This window comes from Paramisgurnus dabryanus, chromosome 16 (genome assembly GCF_030506205.2).
Source record: "Paramisgurnus dabryanus chromosome 16, PD_genome_1.1, whole genome shotgun sequence".
NCBI classification, from domain to species: Eukaryota; Metazoa; Chordata; class Actinopteri; order Cypriniformes; family Cobitidae; genus Paramisgurnus; species Paramisgurnus dabryanus.
The window spans coordinates 1,542,968-1,562,422 of record NC_133352.1 but is presented as its reverse complement, the minus strand read 5'-3'; the positions used below and the strand labels follow the sequence as shown (position 1 = coordinate 1,562,422).

The window sequence follows — 19,455 nt, the reverse complement described above, 5'->3', positions numbered from 1 at the left end:
AAGGTTATTTAGACAGCAGCTATTGTAAAAACAGTGGTTATTGTCCAAAAAAACAAAACAAAGGGAATCTGTGGTGCGATGTACAAGGGGGTGTATGCATCCTCCAGCTTTATCACAGCCCAAAAATGTCAAAAACATTCTCTCAAAATAATCTTTCCTGCTTTTTCAATGAGATAATGTATAAGCATAATCATACTTTGACCCACTGCATTGAAAAGTATGAGGTCCTTGCCAACAAATAATGAAATGAGATTTATAAACAAATACTTTATTTAAAACAACACAGAAATTCTTCATTTAGTACACAGAACAGAACATGGCCCAGTTTAACGGGACCAACATTACAGCTTCATTGCAGATCTTTTAAGAAACAGTCATTTTTATATTCTCCTGCGGTTCCCAAGATGGGGGCCAGACCTTTTGGCTGAAAGAAATGGCAAAATAAAACACATTATGCACTTAATTTCTGAAATGTGTAAAATATAAGGGTACCATGAGACATGGTTTACAAATCCTGTTAGGCTTCTACACAATTCCCAGACAGAATGTGGTGGGGAAAGCAGAAAGCTAAAGAGAACATTTATATGTTACATGTACATTTATAGCCAAATTATATTATTGTCAATTTGTAATGACATTTTAAACTGTTGTTTATGTTAAAGATTTGCATCTCAGAAATAAACTGACAATTTAATTGTCATTGAAGATATATTTATTATGTTGCATCATGGTAATATTAAATCATGAACCTAATATTGTGTATCTAATTGTATTGTGTGATAAGCAGATGGTTCCATTTTTACTGAATATGAAATTACGAATTGACTGTAAGCCCTTACCTTAAAACAAATCAAAATTTAGCATATCAATTATGGCTCCCTCATTACTTAGAAAAATGTCACCACAAATCACACTAAAAACAGCAGTACATGTAAATTGCTGTGATAAAGCTTAACTCTGTAGGCAAAAACAAATGCCACATTCCCTCACAATTTAACAGCCTGCCTGACTTCCCAAAAACAACTGCAATGTTCAGGTGCTTATAAACTTAAATAACTTGTGCTACTGTATAATATAGAATTGTGTTAGTAGCACAAAAGGTCATGGGTAGCACCAGGGAACACATATAATGATAAAATGTAAAGCTTGTGTAAGATTCATTGGATAAAAGCATCAGTCAAATGCATACATGTATAAAGAGTTAATAGCAAATCAGACAGGCTTTTTAATTAGGTTTAATTGTCCCATTAAAGACAACTCATAAGTCAGTTAAACAAGAAAGCTGCCATTACCACGACGGACACGGGAGCCAATGCACAAGTACTTCTTTACAGCACATGGGAAGATGGTAAAAAGACAAAAAGTCATACATTTATTTAGGAATTAATTATTCGGTTTAATCAGAATGAAATATTTTGTTATTATCCCAGCCTCTAAAAATCTGTCACCATATAATCATCAAAAGTTTTTCCCTCTTTTTATTTAGACTATTCTGACAAAAGGCAACAATTTCAGCACTATTCTTTTGGTGTAGTATAATATCAATTGATGCACTTACAGATGTAGATAATGTTCTGTGTAAAGGTACGTACCTTTTTTTCACGTGTCTGGGATACATACTTGACTGGGAAAATGTCTAATGTGCTGTGATACTGGCAAGCTGTAAAGAAAAATTAACAAATTGTGTAAATACAAACCATTGCAGCTTAATGTAACAGTAATACAAACAATACCACAGAAAGATTGTAAATCATCAAAGAGATCCTGATTGTCACAATTCTAGCTAGATAATGTAATAACAGTGAAGAGTAATCTACAAATTAATTTCCAGATAAAAATTCAATAAGAAATCTGTTCTGTGATCTTAAGTTAACAAATTATCTATCTAAAAAAAGAAAGAAAAGATTTTCAATATGTTTGGCTGACCAGCATTGACCTGTATATTGTAAATACAAACAAACAAAATTTCATGCCAGCAACACACTCAACAAAAATTGGGACAGGGTTAAATAAGATTAAATGTGAAGAGAATATTGAAGTAACACCTGTTTAGAAGACTCAACAATAAGCAGGCTAATTGGTAACAGATGAGGAGGTAACGACTGGACATAAAAGTAGCATCAGTCTTTGAACACAAGGATGGGTCATGGTTCGCCCCTTTGCCCCAAAATTTGTGAGAAAATTGTTATTCAGTTCAGAAAGAAAGTTTTAAGGTCTTTCAAAATCAACAGTACATAATATTGTGTATTGTGAAAAGATTTAGGGAATTTGGAGACCTCTCAGTGCATAAGCGCAATGTTGGACACCACTGTTCAATGTGCATGACCTTCGAGCCCTCGGCTGGCACTGCCCAAGAAACCATCATGCTTCTCTGACACACATGGGCTTGGGTGTACCTTGAAAAACCATTATCACGTAACACAGTACACTGCTGCTTCCAGAAACGCAGCCTGAAACTATATATTACTCAAAAGAGGATGTCATTAATTTATTGTATTCAGAAACACCACCAAGTTCTTTGGGACTGAGGTCATCTCAGATGGACAGAAAGAGAGTTGAACCTTGTGCTGTGGTCAGATAAGTCTACATTTAAGTCAGGAAATACACATTTCAAGTTCTCTATGCTAAAGATGAAAAACCATCCAGATTGTTTTAGCAAAGCGTGTTAAAAGCCAGCATCTGTGATGGCATGGGTGAGTTGCATGTGTGTTGAGGCATAGTCATGAATTGGATTTTCGAAAGACATCGTGGAGAAGTCTACAACTAGGAAATTTATGCTTAGTTCAGCAGGACAATGCCAGGCCCCCTGCATGGGCTACAACAGCGTGGCTTCATAGACACAGTGTCCTGCTGCTTGTCCACATCTGTATGACACATCACGAAGACGACAATCAACAGAATAGCAATCACAGAGTGTTGAGAAGTTGAAAACATGTCTCTGTCCCGGCTTTTGTTAAGTGTGTTGGAGCCATGAAATTCTAGCTTTGTTTATTGTAATAAACATACAACAACAGATCTCCATGTGCCACAGAGGATGTTACAGGAATCACAGTATTCCAAAATGCCGGAGCACCAAATAGCACAGAGTACAGCAAAGTATCAACAATGTCCCACAAAGATCAAAAGATACACCACCTGAAAGCCCCAAAAACTCCAAAAAGAGTTAATTAGAAATGTAGTATCACATTAATAGGTTTATATTTGTTATCAGGCCAGTAATGTGTGTGAAAACGTGATTACATTACATTTTTTTTTCTTAGACTAGGATTAGGTACAAATAAAGTATTGATTTATTTTCCCTACCATCATCCTTGTTTCGGCGTCTTCTATTTCCTTTCTTTTTACTTAAAATTTGGACAGCTGCTGACTCCCTGTTTAGAGAAACAAAAACTTGTGTAAATTGCAAGCCAGGTGAATACTTGCAAGTACAATGCAATGCAGGACAATCTGTTGACGCTTTCTCTGATCACCTACTGTTGGGCATGGCCACCTTGGATTATGACACACTGGATGCCAAACTGCAGCCATACAAATAACTCCATGTTGTATGAAAAAGTTAAAAAGCAACTTGTGAAATACAGTCTGACTTCTGTGTAGTGTGCCGTGCTACTCCTTTTTGTACATAGACATTCTCCTTACAATTCTGTATCTAAAATTCTACATTGTGGAGATTGCTCTGCATCTTCTATTCTGTGATGGCACTTACCTGTTTGCTGCTGCCACTTCTTTCTTCTTTGCCTTAGTCTTTTTATTACCCACTTCCTTTGTCTTTTCTCTCTCATTGTCTGCCTCCATCACTTCTGTCCCCATCTGTCTCAGCTCATCATAGTCTTTCTGTCCCTCCATCTCTCCTCTTTCCTCTCTCTTACTCTCTACTCTGTCTTCCTGAGCCTGTGCTTCTATCTCCATCTCCTGCATGTCTGTCATCTCCGTCTCTCCTATTTCATGTTGCTCCTCCTGTCCTCTCTGGTCTTCGATATCTTTTTCACGTTGCTCCTCCTGCCCACTCTGGTCTTCGTTATTTATTTCTCTTTCTGTATCATTTTCTCCCGGCCTCTCTTGCTGCACCAACTCCTCACTTTGAGGATCACATGCTTCGATAAAATATTAAACAAAACAGGACATTTAATATGCAGTAAATGGTTTAAAATGTAAAAAGAATATAAAAAGTTTACAACAAAACATATAAGGAAAACAGAAATACACACCAACAGCTATCTAGAAAATATCTGTACTGACATTTAAAGATGCCGTTTTTCCTGATCCCATTTTTCAAACTTTAGTTAGTGTGTAATGTTGCTGTTAGATCATAAATTACACCTGCAAAATTATTAAGGTCAAAATTCACTGCCAAGCGATTTATTTTCTTTAACAGAATTCACTTTTCAAGGATTACAGAGAATGGGCGGTTTGGACTACAGTCATCTACTTCCCGGAATATCACAGCTTCGAAAACACAGGAAAAACAGCACCTTTAAATCAGATCTATCTGGATAGGTACACAATGCAAGATCAATCTTAGGGTGGTTTCATATTAGGTTCGATAGCTTTGGGGACACTTGCATCATCAAGCTGCAGACGTTTACTGATGTTGCTAGACTATGCAATAGGGTTGCTGCGGTGTCAGCACACTCTGACAGGAATAAATGAAATAAATGAAACCTGCTGCTCAGGATGTGACGCTCGTTCAGCTCCGCTGAATAGGCTTTATCCCCAGCTGCACTACTTCCTGAACTTCAGCCAGCTCCTTGTTTCCTGTCTGCCATTATTGGACAAACTGATTAATCCAGGTGTGCCTGACCTCAGTAGTCACAACAACAATAATCAGACACACCTGGAGTAATCAGTTTGTCCAATAATGGCAGACAGGAAACAAGGAGCTGGCTGAAGTTCAGGAAGTAGTGCAGCTGGGCATAAAGCCTATTCAGGCAGCAGACACATTCAGTTGTAAGTGTTTGCTCTCTCTAACGAAACTAAATTATTTAATTACACGAAAAGATTAAAATGACAGTAAAGGACTGAGAGGCTGAAGCACTGGTAATCAGCGTTACACCGACTATCGCGACAAGCCTACTATGTAAGAGAAATTACCAAAATGAAGTTGTACGTATATCCTCATTGTTCTTTTGGACCTTTGGTTTTTATAAAAGAACAAATACAGAAACCAACTTGCATCTGTGTGCTGCCAATTGTACAAAAGAAAGTGTGCTGTCCATCGGCGATTGCAGAAGCAAGCAGAAAATTAACAGAAATTATGTTTACAGCGCGGCATTCTCGCACCTAGATAGCAATAGACCAGGGGTGTCCAAAGTCGGTCCTGTGTCCTGCAGAGTTTAGCTAAAACTTCTCTCAACACACCTACCCAAGTATCTAGTCTGCCTAGTAAGACCTTGATTAGCTGGATCAGGTGTGTTTGATTAGGGTTGGAATAAAACTCTGCAGAGACACCGGCGCTCCAGGAGCAGGAGTGGACACCCCTGCAATAGACTCTGGGGTGGATTGCATGGGTCATTAATAATGGTCCACTTCCGTAATTTAGATGGATTGTGTTTATATCAGCAGGATAACGTACCGCAGTCAACACAAACCGTACCCCAGACCACCCTTTTCAGACGGGAACTCTGACGTAACATGGACCCAGGTGCGCACCAAAACTGCTAATGTAACCCCCCCCCCCCAATAGTGTCATGAATATACTAATGTTGTGATGTGACGTACCTTCTAACAAACCTTCAAAAAGGCAAATTATCTTCTCCAGGACCGCATGGGCTACCACTGGCAGCTCAAAGGGGCACTGGAGCTGGGCATTCCACTTTTTGGTTTGCGGTCTGTACTTTCCCCACAGCAGGAGGGGAAAGTACCCAAGGGCCTTTAGTTTCTCCACCTTAACAAAGAAAAGCATATAAGCAAACACAGACAGATTTCCATAGCAGGCTTACATGTCAAGAAACACATTATTATTATTATACAACATACAAGCTGTAAGAGTGAACAAGTCCACTATTCTTAGCATGTGTTTGAGTGATTTTTCTCTGTAAGATTCTGTACTTCCCCAGCATCAGCAGTGATTTATACCTAATCTATTCTAATGCATAACCAGTGAACCAAAAGAAAACCTCAGTGCGAATTTCCTTTGGATAAAGAGGCCACATGTATACAGACAGGGTTAAATTCTGTATGTTGCTTTGATAGTAATAAAACAATTTGAAAATGAAACTAATAAAACAATAAAACAATAGTAAATTTAGACTAGCTCATTATTATCTAAAATATTGCAAATGCAGTTGGTTTGAGGACATCATGACAAACAACTAAAAGACATTACAATAGTTGTTGTTTCCCTGCACAATGTAAATTAAATTCTATATTTCTGTAATCTTGACAGGAACCTGAAATTTCGGACCAAAAGAGAAAGACAAATGCATATTACCAGCAGGGCACTGTAATCAAAAATGTTTCCCTGATTGCGGGACTTCTTGACTTTTTGTGCCCATTCCTTGGCTCTGGTCCGGAACAACTGCATATGGGCCGTCTGCCTGGACTTAAGGTCTAGCAGCTTCCCACACTGAGTTAAGGAAGAGAAACAGAGAGAGCAAGGGGGGGATGATAAGCAAAAAAGGTTCTAAACTATGGTCCAGTTGATCAAGCACTGATGATTTTCTAGCACCTTTAAACAAGGGCCTAAATAATGACTTGGATACCAAGTGAATGCAATTATTGAACAGACAGACTAAATATGCAGCTGAGTCAACTTACCGGCATGTTTTAATAAAATTAAAGTCCTGATGGTAGAAACCAAGTCAGTTAGTTATCCATATTTTAATAGAAAATATGAATGTCCATTATCTGGCCACATTATTTGTTAAGTTGTCATTATTGCATGCGATAGTTAAGATGATGCCATTTTCTTATATATTAAAAAAAATATGAATAAGCTAATGACATTATCTTAACTTTGAGTTTCTTTGTTCACTACATTAACACTGCTTTTATTATTATGGTCCAACCACAATCTTAAAGTTTTCACAACTACACTTATTAATTATACACTTGATTTTGCCTTGAAACTTTAATATACCCATGGACTAGGAATGCATGATAAATTGCATGCGATGGGTCAATTTCACACTCATCATCGTGGACATATCGCTTGTGATAATGAATGCGATATAGCGCAGCTTGTTAGTGAACTACGGCTTTGTGTAGTAAATGCCGGTTAATTTGAATTCAGATGATGGTGATTTACTACTAATTAAGGAATCTACTTTACTTTCAAGATGCATATGACAATCGCATGCAATTTATCGTGCAGCCCTACCATGGACATTGCCTATTAGTAGGGATGGGCGATAAATTGCATGCGCATTTTGTCAGTAAAGCCTGTTCCTTGGTTAGTAGTAAATCGCCATCACCTGCTATTTAGATGAAGCAGCATTTACTACATAAAGCCGAAGTTAATTGACAATCGGGGCAATTTCGCATTAATTATTGCGGATGTCTCCCCTGCGATATGTATGCCATACGGCTCAGCTTGTCAGTGAACTATGGCTTTGTGTAGTAAATGCTGCTCCATCTGAATAACAGGTGATGGAAATTTACTACTAATAAAGGAACCAGCTTTACTGATGAGATGGGCATGATATCGTATGCAATTTATCGCCAATCCCTACCTATTAATAAAAATGCAGAAGTATGAATAAAAACTGATGCATAGCTTAAGCTGTAGGTCCTACGTAGAACTATGATTGTTTCATTAGATGCAAGCACGTTGCCGTGGTTATGTAGCTGGCCAAAAGTTAACTTCTGATCTATGTTTGTTTATCAGTCTGTCTAGCAACCAAACTGACCTCTGGAATGAATTCCTTGTGGAAAATAAAAATGTTTAGGTTTCCTAAAGATGAGGGGAGACACAGTGACATGAGCTTAGTGTAATATGGTTGATACACTTTAGCTATGATTTAAATTAAGGTCATTTACTGGTTATTTACATTGTTGTTTTAAAAAAAATCTACTCTTGAGGGACACTGTTGTTATTGATTCTTTGCAGAAGTCTACCAGAAGTTATATTTGGGGCACAAATGCGGTTTATGTTATTACCACTAAAGCCATCTATAATAGGCGCTTTAACAATTAGACAGTACAATAGCCTATTGTACATTACTTACCTTGGTGCATTTTCGATTTGCACAATTTACTTTTGCAGGCAATGGGGGCACTGCCGAACTGTTGATCCACCTGGCATTTTTACTACAAAAAAAGGTTGGTAGTTTGGGTAAATAAGATAAATTATTACAGTACTACATTAAAATAGTAATTTCTGCACTCATTGAATAATTACTATGCAATACGTTGGAAACATTGGCTTACTAGTCCTTTACTTCTATCATATATATAATAGAAATATGTATTCTTAAGGACAGATGATGTTGTTGTGACAGTATCAATAACTATTTTGAAAGTACTAAAAAAATGGGAACACAGCAAGGTAAAGTCAGGCTTGATCCCTTAACACTGGTTAGTTTATCTTCTTTAGACTTTAGAATAAATTGTGCTTAACTAACGTTAATATATTCACTCACTCACTCACTCACTCACTCTGATAACATTAGAAACAACTGTACTGCATCGTGCATCTGCAAGCAACTAGTACTGCCTGCCTGCATTATACCAACGTGCCTGTGTTAGCAACAGATCTCAGATCGGCTTATATAGTGAATGTAGTTGGCCGTATGATCCCAAATACCGATCTGGTGTCAGCACCCATCGATACACCGATTACTGGGACACCACAGCGGCCCGTAAATTCCATATACCATTAGTTTTTTTCTGCAGGCGCGATTTATTTTAGTAAAACACAATGTCGTGCACAAAATTTTTATTAATCTGGGTTAGGAGTCCACGTGCCGTGATTAGACTACATTATAACCCCTTGAGGTTCCAACCACTTTACCGAAAAACAATAGCTAAAAAACTATCAGTCGGTGCTGTCAACAGCCATGTCTAAAATCTAAAGACCCAAGTCACAGTATGATTAAAGGCTGTTTTGTTTTATTATTTTTTTTATCAATTGCAAGAGGTTTATATACAGCATTAGCTACCAGCTGTGCTAATCGAGCAACCCACTGTTCCAGTAACAACTCAATTAAAAGCATACGCTGCTGTTTAAAAAAACGACAACATTCGCGTAATGCAGAAGCGATTAAATAAATAAAATGCTAACGTTAACACAGTGATCTAGTAACAAAAATAGCATTATTGTTACCCACCTGTTTAAAGATGGACGCGCATCAGGTGAAATCATCTATTAGTGAACTGAGCTCTGCTGGTGACGTCAATTCCGTTAAAGAGGATGCGTGGTATTGAGACGCATTTGCGCTCTATCAAAGTGAATGGAAAGGATTGGCGTATCATATGCACGCAAAAATGGGATTTGGCGTATACATTACACGCTATTTGAAAGTGTAAAGTCGTGTTATTTATACGCATATTGATGAGAACGGGTTGTGATCGCCATTCTGATATTACTGATCTTCTCAGAGAAAAAGGTTGCAAACTCATTGCATTTGTTGTCAGAGAGCATTTCACTAGGAACTTGATTTGGGGGGTTTGTTAGTCTCTCTACAGTAGCAAAAAGAGTGTGAGTGTTGTTTATGTTGTTGTTTATAATGTTTGAAAAGAAGGTCTGTCTAGCTGTGCCTAGTTCTACATTGAAAGCATGAAGACTGTCCTTATAGATGCTATAATGTACTTCAAGTTTTGTTTTCCGCCACATACGTTCAGCTTTTCAGCATGTTCTTTTCATGTGCTGTACTGCTGTTGTGTTTCTCCAGGGTGCTTTACGTCTGCCAGTGATCACCCTGACCTTTACTGGAGCTATACCATCATGGCATCTTTAACTTTTATGTTAAAGTTTTCAAGGAGAACATCAACAGAGTCTGCTGATATGTTTGGCAACATTGATATAGCATTCATAAATACCTCACTGGTGTTCTCATTTATGAACCTTTTTTTGACATAGACAGATGTAGTATCAGTGGCAGGACAGATCAATAAATCAAAGTAAACACAGAAATGATCAGATAGCGCTTCATCCTTGATTACAGTGGATGAAATGTTTAGACTCTTGCTAATGAGCAGATCAAGAGTGTGTCCCCTATTGTGTGTAGGACCTTGCACATGCTGGGTCAGATCAAAAGTGTTTAAAACATTTAACAGTTCAATTGCAGTATTGTTTTATGCATTGTCTATATGAATATTAAAATCTCCAGCAATAACAAAATAATCAAATTCAGAGGAAATTGTTGATAAAAGTTCAGTGAATTCATCAACAAATGCTGAGGTGTATTTGGGAGGTCTATAAATAATTGTAAACAGGATGCGTGGTGTACCAGTGCTGTTTGCAGATGAGGGCCGGTGTGATCCCTGACGTTGAGGCAGAGGTCGGAGTGCTCTCTCAGATGGAGGGGGAGGGCGGGCTGGGCCCGAAGGCTTTGGTGGTTGAGGAGCCCGCCGTTTCTTGGTTGATATTTGGGGACTCGCAGCAATAGAGTGGGACAGCTTTGTTCCAGCAAATACCAGTTTCTCCATTTTCTCTGAAAAGCACAGAAGGGGTGATGTTGGAGAGAGGGAGAGAGAGTGTGACGACATCAGCTGTGATTCTGGTGTTCCTGAAGGCAGGGAGGGAGTGTTCTCATGAATTCCATGGTTGTTGTTATCAACAGAAACGTCCTTGGGTGTTGATTCACAATCCAGCTGTAGCGAGGTCTGTGGGCAGGGCTCAGCCTGAGCTGTGTCTGTGAACAGTAGTTGTTGTGACTGCAGAGTTTTATCCTTGTCATCTGAATGTCCATCCAGGTGCTGGTGTAAAATCCTGTGGTCATTTCCGCTGTTCAGTAGTGGACTGGCACACTCAGCTGATGGATGATGCATGGAGAAAAATATATTGTCTTTAAGCAACCTAGCACCTAGTTTGTTTGGGTGGATACCATCTGTGTTAAAAAGTTGCCTTTGATTCCAGAAGATATTGAAATTGTCAATGTAATTCAGTCCTCTCATGGTGCAGGTTTTTTGCAGCCATGAATTTAAACTTAATAGCCGAGAAACAGTGTTTCCCACAGATTTACAATCTATTTGTGGTGGTAGGCCCCAGGGTGAGGGGAGGTATATAGCGGGGCAGTATTAGGTTTAGTGTGTGCACCGGAGCAACGGTGGTAATGAAACAATGCAAAAATATGTTCCAATATTCAAACTGAAAACTTTATTAACATAATGCCCCTTGACACAACATGATGATTATTTATGGCACATTTTGCAACCTTTGTTTGCACATGCTATTTTACAGAGCTTTCTAAAAAAATATTCTAATGCCCTCTCATATGGAAAGTCCTCTGTTTGAGGTCCATTTATGGAGATCCTTAGACAGGCAGAAAGGTGTTCTCCTTGAAGCTGATTTCTCAGGTCTGTTTTCACCTAAATCAAAAAAGTAGTGTAAAGAAAATGCATAATTATATGTTTGTATGTCAAAGTGTTTAACTTACCCTGTTCATGGTCGAGAAATCACGTTCACAGTTAACACTGGAAATGGGGATAACAAGGGCAATGCTTGCAAGAAGGCTCAGGAAGGGGTAAAGGTTGGCCCACTCATCAAACTCACTTGCCAGCAGACTCAAGAGCTCCTCCTGGGTCTTGTTCTTGAAATAATATTTGATTTACTAAAGCATGATTAGCATGTTGTGTGTGTTGTAGTCATGCCCTCTTATTTTACCTACCTTAAATGCTCCAGTGAGAGCATGATTTTTAAATGAGAGCCATTCTTGCAGGACCTCCTTCTCATGTTGAGGGAAAAATTTCCTGGCCAGAATCTGCAGATTAGCAATGTCTCTGTTATCTTGTGGGACAGCCGATTGTGGTCCCAAGACACTAAAAGCCCCAAGAATGTCCAGCTCGTGAAACCTTCTGTGAAGGTGTTTTTCCAGGCCAGTTATGTAAGGGTGGATGACCTACAATGCACAGATCAACAACATCCTTTATTATTAATTATAACATTTCTTCTAAAAGAAAGGAGAGCATTAATACATACATCTCGCTGGAATCTTGCCCATTGCTCCTCCCTCTGCATTTCTTTAATGTCTTGCCCTCTCCTGTTCCTCTCCTCCTCATGCTTTATGTTAAAGGCTCCAAGTCTTTGGGGATCATCAAGGTCCTGTTGAAGTTGGGACAAGAATGATCCAGGGAGCGGCGTGTGTGCACCCTCTTTGATGCTCTTCAGACTTTGAATTGTTACCGGAACCTGAATAAAAAAGGATTAGCTGTAGTGTAGTATTGGTCAGACATGCAAATTAAAGACATTTTAATGTATTTAATTCACTTCAAGCAGATACAGTATAATATTTAACTTACTTGCTCCTTAATATGTAGAAAGTTGACATTTGATTTTTGAAATATTTTGGACAGGCGTGCAAGGTGTGGCAATACATCAGCCTGGAGGTAAACAGCTGCTACAAATCTGTATGTAGCACAAAATGTGTAGAGTCCTTTTGCTCCTGGACATCTTCTCATCTCTGCCTCCTCTGCCAAGGCTCCAAGGACTGCGCTGAGATTTCTCTGTAGGGTTTCAATGGCCCTGTGCTGAGAAAGCCAGCGTGTGTCCTTCACTTCCTGAAAGTGTTATAGACATGATGTTTTAGTAAAAATATAGAAGATAACTACTAAGGTATCAAATTTCTGTACATTATTACCTCAGACATAAGGATTAGTTATGAATAGCCTATTAAATTATTTATTACTATTACCTTTATTTTCAAGTCACTCACACCCAGGGTGGCAGATGCTGCCTTAAGTGTTGCAGTTCGATTTGCACTGTTTCTAAAATACAAATAAAGTTCTTGAAGGTGGTCCCTGAAAGTGGCCATGTATTTTACATCATTAGATGAGTCTTTGCAGGCAAGGGCTAATCTATGGGCAGCACAAGCCACAGATACAATCTTTGGAAAGCTGTCTGTAAGTTGCTTTGCCACACCGTTCACACGTCCTGAATTTAAATACAATTAATTAGTGACAATGATGGGATACATCAATTGAATTCTGTCACATGATGGTAATAAAATAATTACCCGTCATAACAGCTGCCCCATCAGTTCCCAGTCCATACAGTTTCTCAGTTGGGATAGCCTTCTTCAGCATTACGTTCTTGATGGCTGTCACAATGGTGTCTGCTTTGCCATCAGGAATAGGGACCAAGTCCAAGAACTTATTAAATACATGTCCTTCGTTGTCCAGGTATCTGAAACAAAGGACAGGCAGGTTATTTAGTATTTACAGTTCATTAACAGGACTCTTGATTTATTAATATTCTGACTAGCTTTTAATACCGGACATGCAAATCAAGCTGCCTGGACATCGACACATCTGTGCTCTCATCAACTTCAAGGCTTATTGCTTGTGATGATCTGATATCACTAAGAATTGGCTCCTCTACAACTTCTGCCAAGATCTCAAGCATATCATCAATAATGCGATGAGACCTATAATTATTCCTTTTGTCAATCTTGACATGAATGGGAAAGAGAAAAATAATTTTTACTCAATATATATTTAATTCAGTCCTAAATAATTGCCAAGTTTGCTTTACCTTTAACTTCCTGAAGTAGTCACACCCTAAAAGCTCAGCCAGGCCCAAAAGCTTTGAGTAGTTTGTGTGATGGGCAATTTCATTTTTTGTCAGCCAGTAAAGGCACTTGAATCCACCAATGACTGCCTCATGCTCCACTACAACAGTGGGCTCGAAGGAGTCCATCACAGAGATACCTGTAAATGACAAAATACTTAATTTAATAATTTTCTAAGTTAAATTATTATTATTATTATTATTAATATTATTAAGACTTGCCAGATGAAAGAGATGCCTGGCATTTGATGCTCTCCTGGTGGTGTTCTGTAGTGATGTGTCGATCCAAGTAATCTTTCCTGTAAATCTGTGCACCAAACTCAACAAAAGCCCTCTTTGCAGGCCCTTTCTTAGCAGTAGGCTTGTGCTGCCTGCACATTCGACAAAACATCCCTAAAATGTAGAGCAGTCATTTATAATATTTACTAATTAGCTACAATTGATATTTATTAGCTTTTTTTAAACTCCTATTACTATTAATATTACTCTGATTAGTATGATGATGATGATGATGATGATGATGATGAAGAGGATGAAACGGTAATAAGAAAAAGAAAATAAAGCATGATTTGAACATATATTTATTAATGATAGCACAATTTATCAAGTTATTAAATTTACCATGCTGTGTGTAGTATGACCAATTCTTAAACTCAGGCATTTTCAGCCACTCTGAATTAAATCCACTGCCTCTGTGCTTTGTAGTTGTTGTTGATTCTGTCGTATCTGCAAGGCACAGGAAAATTAACGAGGCTCCTTTAACTTAAAAATCATTGTTTCTGACCTGCCATGTGTCTGATTAACCGTTACCTGCTCTGCCTGAACTACCTGTTGCATCCACATCGATCTCACTATGACTTTCTCTATCTGTTACAGCTGCCAAAGCAGCACTGGTTGATGCCTGGAAGTGTTTAAATGACATTAACTGTAACTTATAATAGAGGTTGAATTATACAGGTTCAGCTTTCCCGCTAACTTGAAGTGCGTTTCTGTTGTGTCAATGTGTGAACATGCTAGTACCTCAGTTTGTGCATCCTCAGGATGTGACCTTTTTAATCTTTGAAAATATTTTTCAATACTCATCTGAATCGAAGCAGCAAACATTTAGCATTAGAGTAAAAAAACGTTACAATCAATTATGTACATCGTGTTCGACTTACGCTAGCTTAGCTTGGTTCCTTAAATGCTTTAAACAACATATTTGAACACTTATTGAAGACTTATTATGATACAAACATAGACAAAATGCATGGGATGCAGACAAATTTGTGCAGGTGAACGTGCTTATGATACTAACCTTTCAAATCCTGATAAATTCGGCCAGCCGTCTTCTCTTTCAGCAAAACACCTGTAAATAACGCGGTAACGCAAGTACACAGAGCGCATATTACGCTTGCCGTCGTCGCGCTGGACGCAACATGAGAGAGCGCGCTGATAGGGTCATCACACTGCACACAACACGAGACAGGCAGAGAGGCGCTGCCGCTGACAGTCAATACGCGGCGCGTACATTTCGTAACTTTAAGGTGTTTAAAATAGTAAAATACATTTTTAAAGGGGAATCATGAAAAAATCTATTCGTGGCGGCCAGGACTGTTATTGTGGCGGCCCGCCACAAGTTAATCAACGTATGGGAAACACTGGAGAAAACATATTTGTTCCTCGGGCTGGGAGAGGTCCACTGAAGAAAGATTGAACTTTCAGTTTTGCAAGTGTTTCAAAAAGTTCATTGAAATCCCCATTAAGGAGCTCAGACTGCTCTTTCCGAATATCATTCTTTCCCACATGTATGACAATCCGACTGACAGACTTATGATTCATCAGAATGTTGCAAAGTTCCTTGTTAACATCAGAAACTGTTGCCCGAGGAAAACAGTATGTACGGTTAACCTTGCTTTCAAAGTTTCTGATAATATTGTCACTCACTATCAGCGTGCTTGGCTCGGCTGCTGTCTGAGCGGAGCGTCTGTTAGCTCTGTAAGCTACTGGCTGATGTGATCTGTGTCCATTAACATTTGGGGATTCTTCACCCAAACTCATTAGTGCTTCAAATGTATTTTCAAGCCGTACAGGGGGTGGTAGAATACCAATATTGGCTACTCGAGTTGTACCCATATCTGGGGTAGATGATGCTAATGCAGCAATTTGTGACACTCGTGACAGTCTAATGTCTTGAACACTTTTGGGTCTCGCACCCTGTTTATGCCATCTGTTTGTGTCCTCAATTAGTTTAGGTTTCTCTGAGCTCACTATGACCTGTTTAAAAACATTAGGTTCACAGGACTCACCTGCTTTATGTTGAGAAGGACCACGATGAAGCTCTGCTGTATGTTCTGGCAGGGTCGGCAGCGGCGCAAGTAACTTTGTTTCGAGAACTGCAATATTTTTTAAAAGTCTGTGGCAGTTTGAGCAGCAGGTGGATTGAGATCCAAAAGAAGGCATTTTATCTTCTTTTCTTCTGTTTGAGTGTGGGCAGCTGTGTTGTCCTGTTTTAGGATTGTCAGCTGCCGGCAATAGCAGACTGGTAGACCGCTATGACAAAAACCCCAAGTTGTTGAATATTCCGAATATCAATATGGTTCCAGGAATTTGTAGTTTTAGTGTGAGTGCCCAATTGTTTAGTTTGAGCACTGTGCTGAACTGCTGGTAGTTGAATCAAAAGATAAAAGCGAAAAAGCAAAAGCGCAAAGCACAGAGCGCAAGTAAAAGCGTCCGAACAGTAGCGAAGCAGGAAATTTAATATTAGATGTTAATGGACCATAATGCAAGAATTCTTCCAATAAGTGGTCGGGACTCAGGACATAATCAACTTGGACATAAAGCAATGGAGACATCTCCCACCTGCACTGTAAAACCAAACAGTAAAACTAACTTATAATAGAAAGTACCTGGTACTCAAAATGTGCCAAAAAGTTTAGCTAACTCTAATTTTTGAGTTCATTCAACATCTATCATAGATTTAAGCTAACAGTAAATATTTTTTTGAGTTTTTACAACTAAACCAAAGGTAAAGAGTTTAGGGAACTTGAAAAGTAGATTCAACCATAAATAAATATTTTAAGTCAAAAGCCCTCTAGTGGCGGTTTTTACCAAAAAGTGATGTCATCATTGAAAGGGCACTTTTAAACGGATGAATTTGCTCTTGGATGCAAATAATTACAAACTTTTGGTGGTTGTGATGAGTTCAATTTGCCAGGTAAGCTAAGAAAGAGTCTGTCACTGCAAATTTACTTCATTTTAAAGTTAAATCAACACCATTGGTTGAGGAGGTTCAGTTCCCAGCATGCTTTGCATGAGCCCGCAAAACAAGAGCATTTTTTAAAAATTAAGTGATATTTTATGTGGTTTTTAGTAGGGCCTAATTAATTAGAGGCTTTGTAATTAATTAATCGAAATTAATCACATATAAATATTTGACCTGAGAACATTGAGAAGTTATTTTTCACATGGATTTTTAGTATACCATGAATAATGACTGAATACGTAAGCTTAAGCAACAAAATATTGTTTATTTTTGTTCAACCAAGTCGTACCCGGAGTCGGGCTAACGTCCATGCTAGCTGCTATATGTTTTGCATTGAGATGATACTTGAGGCTCGATGTGCTGCGGTGATATGTGAATTCCTTGTTGCATAGCTTACACACAACCATGCTCTTACCGACGCTTCCATCCGTTCGTTTTTTATAAAAAAAATTCCCATCCACGGGGCCAACCAAAGCGATCTCATCAGCTTCTTTGTTCATGTTCACTGTGGTTTGTTGTTGTCTGAAGTCATGAACGCTAGTTGGTGCTCCAGTATAATCGATCCGCCGAAACTTATCCAATGAGAAAAGTTCCGCGGTGCAAAAATAAGTGCGATTAAAATACTTTAAAAATGTTTAAGACATTATTTTTTGTGTAATTAATTAATCTTAATTAACGTGTTAAAGTCCTGGCCTCAGTAGTGTTAAACATTTATTTATGTTGGAGATTAAGAAAAGTTTGCTCTTGTTTTTGTTTTGTGCTTGCCATTGTTCAGAAGTGTAGTGCCTGAGCTTAGGCTTTAGGTCAATAATGTGTTGCTTTATCATATAAACAATACCTATGTGAAAGTCGGCACTGAGCTCAGTCTCAACTAGTGTTGTCACGGTACCAAAATTTTTATTTCGGTGCCGATACCCAGTCAAGCATCACGGTTCCGATACTTTTCGATACTTTTCATGAATAGGCAGAAACACTCTCAAATCTCTTTATTTTAAAACAAGGACAACTTTCTTATCATAACACAGTAATAAATGAACATATGAACAGCAGATATTAAACATTTGAACAAAATATGAAATATATAAAAATGTAAAAAATAAATTAGAGCAATGACCTTCAAGGTAAAAAGAATTTTAGCAGCATTACAGTACCTCAGTTATCATAAGAAACATAAAACTGAGTTACCCGTAATAACTCTATCTTGATTTTGAACTTTAAATAAATATAAGAACAGCAATTATATTAAACAATGTTTCTGAACTTAGAAGATTAAATATCAAAATATAAATTTAAGCAATTACATTCAAGGTAAAAAAGCGAATAAAATGTAGCAGCAATTTCTCAGATTATTATTCTGTCAGTTGTGCGACCTTTCCTTTCAGAGAAGAAAACTCAGCCAGTGTGCTTTACTTTAATTCTGGACTTTGAATGAAAATATGAACAACAATTATATTAAACATATGAACAAAATATTAAATATCAAACATAAATAACAAATTAAGTCAATAGCATTCAGTAAAAAAACACAAATCAATTAAGCTGCATTATCTCTCATCAAACCTGAGTTGTTGTTTTTTCCCTACCTAGTGAGCATTAGCCCTAGAATGACCAGCAGATGTTCATTTCTTACCCTGTATCATGTTCTTATTCAAGTTCTTGGCCAAGAAAACTAGCATTTCTAAATGTTCCTCAGTCAGTCTGGAACGTCTCAGACTGCAGATATTCCCAGATGTGCTGAATACCCGTTCAGATGCACAACTTGAAGCAGAAATGCAAAGATACTTCTTTGCAAAGTGCGCCAGGATGGGCAGTTGTGCCTCATGTTGACTCCACCAGGCAAGCGGATCCTCTGCAGGGCTGATTTCTCTAAACTGTTTGTAGTCAACAAACTCACCATTTAATCTATCTGTAGGTGTTGCAGGTGTGGGAGAATGTTGCCTCACATCAGAATTATCTGCCCCTTTCTTCTCTGAGGTTATGGTGCAGAGCAAACTTTTTAAGTCTCTCCTATTCCTCTTTGGTGGAGCACCTGCTCCTCTAGGGTCCACTGGACTGTGGGGTGGAAGCTGAATGGCCTCAGCTTTAAGGAGCAGTTCCATCTTTATATCCTCCTCCATAGTTACAAAAGTACCTTTAAATCTAGGATCAAGGAATGTGGAGGTGTTTAGTGTCATCTGCAGGTTGTGATCATCATACCTTTTCTCAAAATCTCCTCTAATTTTGTTCTTCATTTCAAGGGCCAAGGGGCGGTCACCTTCCTCATCTTTTAGGCAGGCTTTGATTTTCCACATGAGTGGCAGGACTGATGATACGGTGGTTTCTTTCTCTCCACTCAGGGCATCACTAGCTAAGTTTCCATCCACTTGTCAATCGAATTATCTGAAGTTCGGTAAAAAAAACTTAAGCGAATAAAGCGGGTGAAAGTGTGTTTCCATCCAACGGCTTTAAAGCGAATAAAAACCTGTACGTAATGACGTCACATGCTGGTTTGCGATCAAATTGGTATATCGAATTGATTTAAGACATTTGAAGGTGTTTCCATTCA

General features: G+C 38.4%; 2 protein-coding genes across 2 annotated transcripts; both read right to left on the bottom strand.

Moving 5' to 3' along the window:
* Positions 1-262: 262 nt before the first annotated feature.
* On the bottom strand, positions 263-6,168 carry LOC135735332 (uncharacterized). Its single transcript, XM_073812180.1, has 6 exons — positions 5,719-6,168; positions 3,707-4,094; positions 3,304-3,371; positions 1,592-1,660; positions 1,293-1,335; positions 263-424 (listed from the first exon to the last, which is right to left on the bottom strand). Exons 1-6 carry the CDS (start codon positions 5,900-5,902, stop codon positions 364-366), a joined length of 813 nt encoding a protein of 270 aa, XP_073668281.1. The 5' UTR covers positions 5,903-6,168; the 3' UTR covers positions 263-363.
* A 5,107-nt stretch (positions 6,169-11,275) lies between these two features.
* On the bottom strand, positions 11,276-13,796 carry LOC135760850 (zinc finger protein 862-like). Its single transcript, XM_065274859.2, has 9 exons — positions 13,631-13,796; positions 13,371-13,546; positions 13,113-13,282; positions 12,792-13,030; positions 12,400-12,657; positions 12,080-12,289; positions 11,769-11,999; positions 11,538-11,690; positions 11,276-11,469 (listed from the first exon to the last, which is right to left on the bottom strand). Exons 1-9 carry the CDS (start codon positions 13,793-13,795, stop codon positions 11,293-11,295), a joined length of 1,779 nt encoding a protein of 592 aa, XP_065130931.1. The 5' UTR covers position 13,796; the 3' UTR covers positions 11,276-11,292.
* Positions 13,797-19,455: the final 5,659 nt, after the last annotated feature.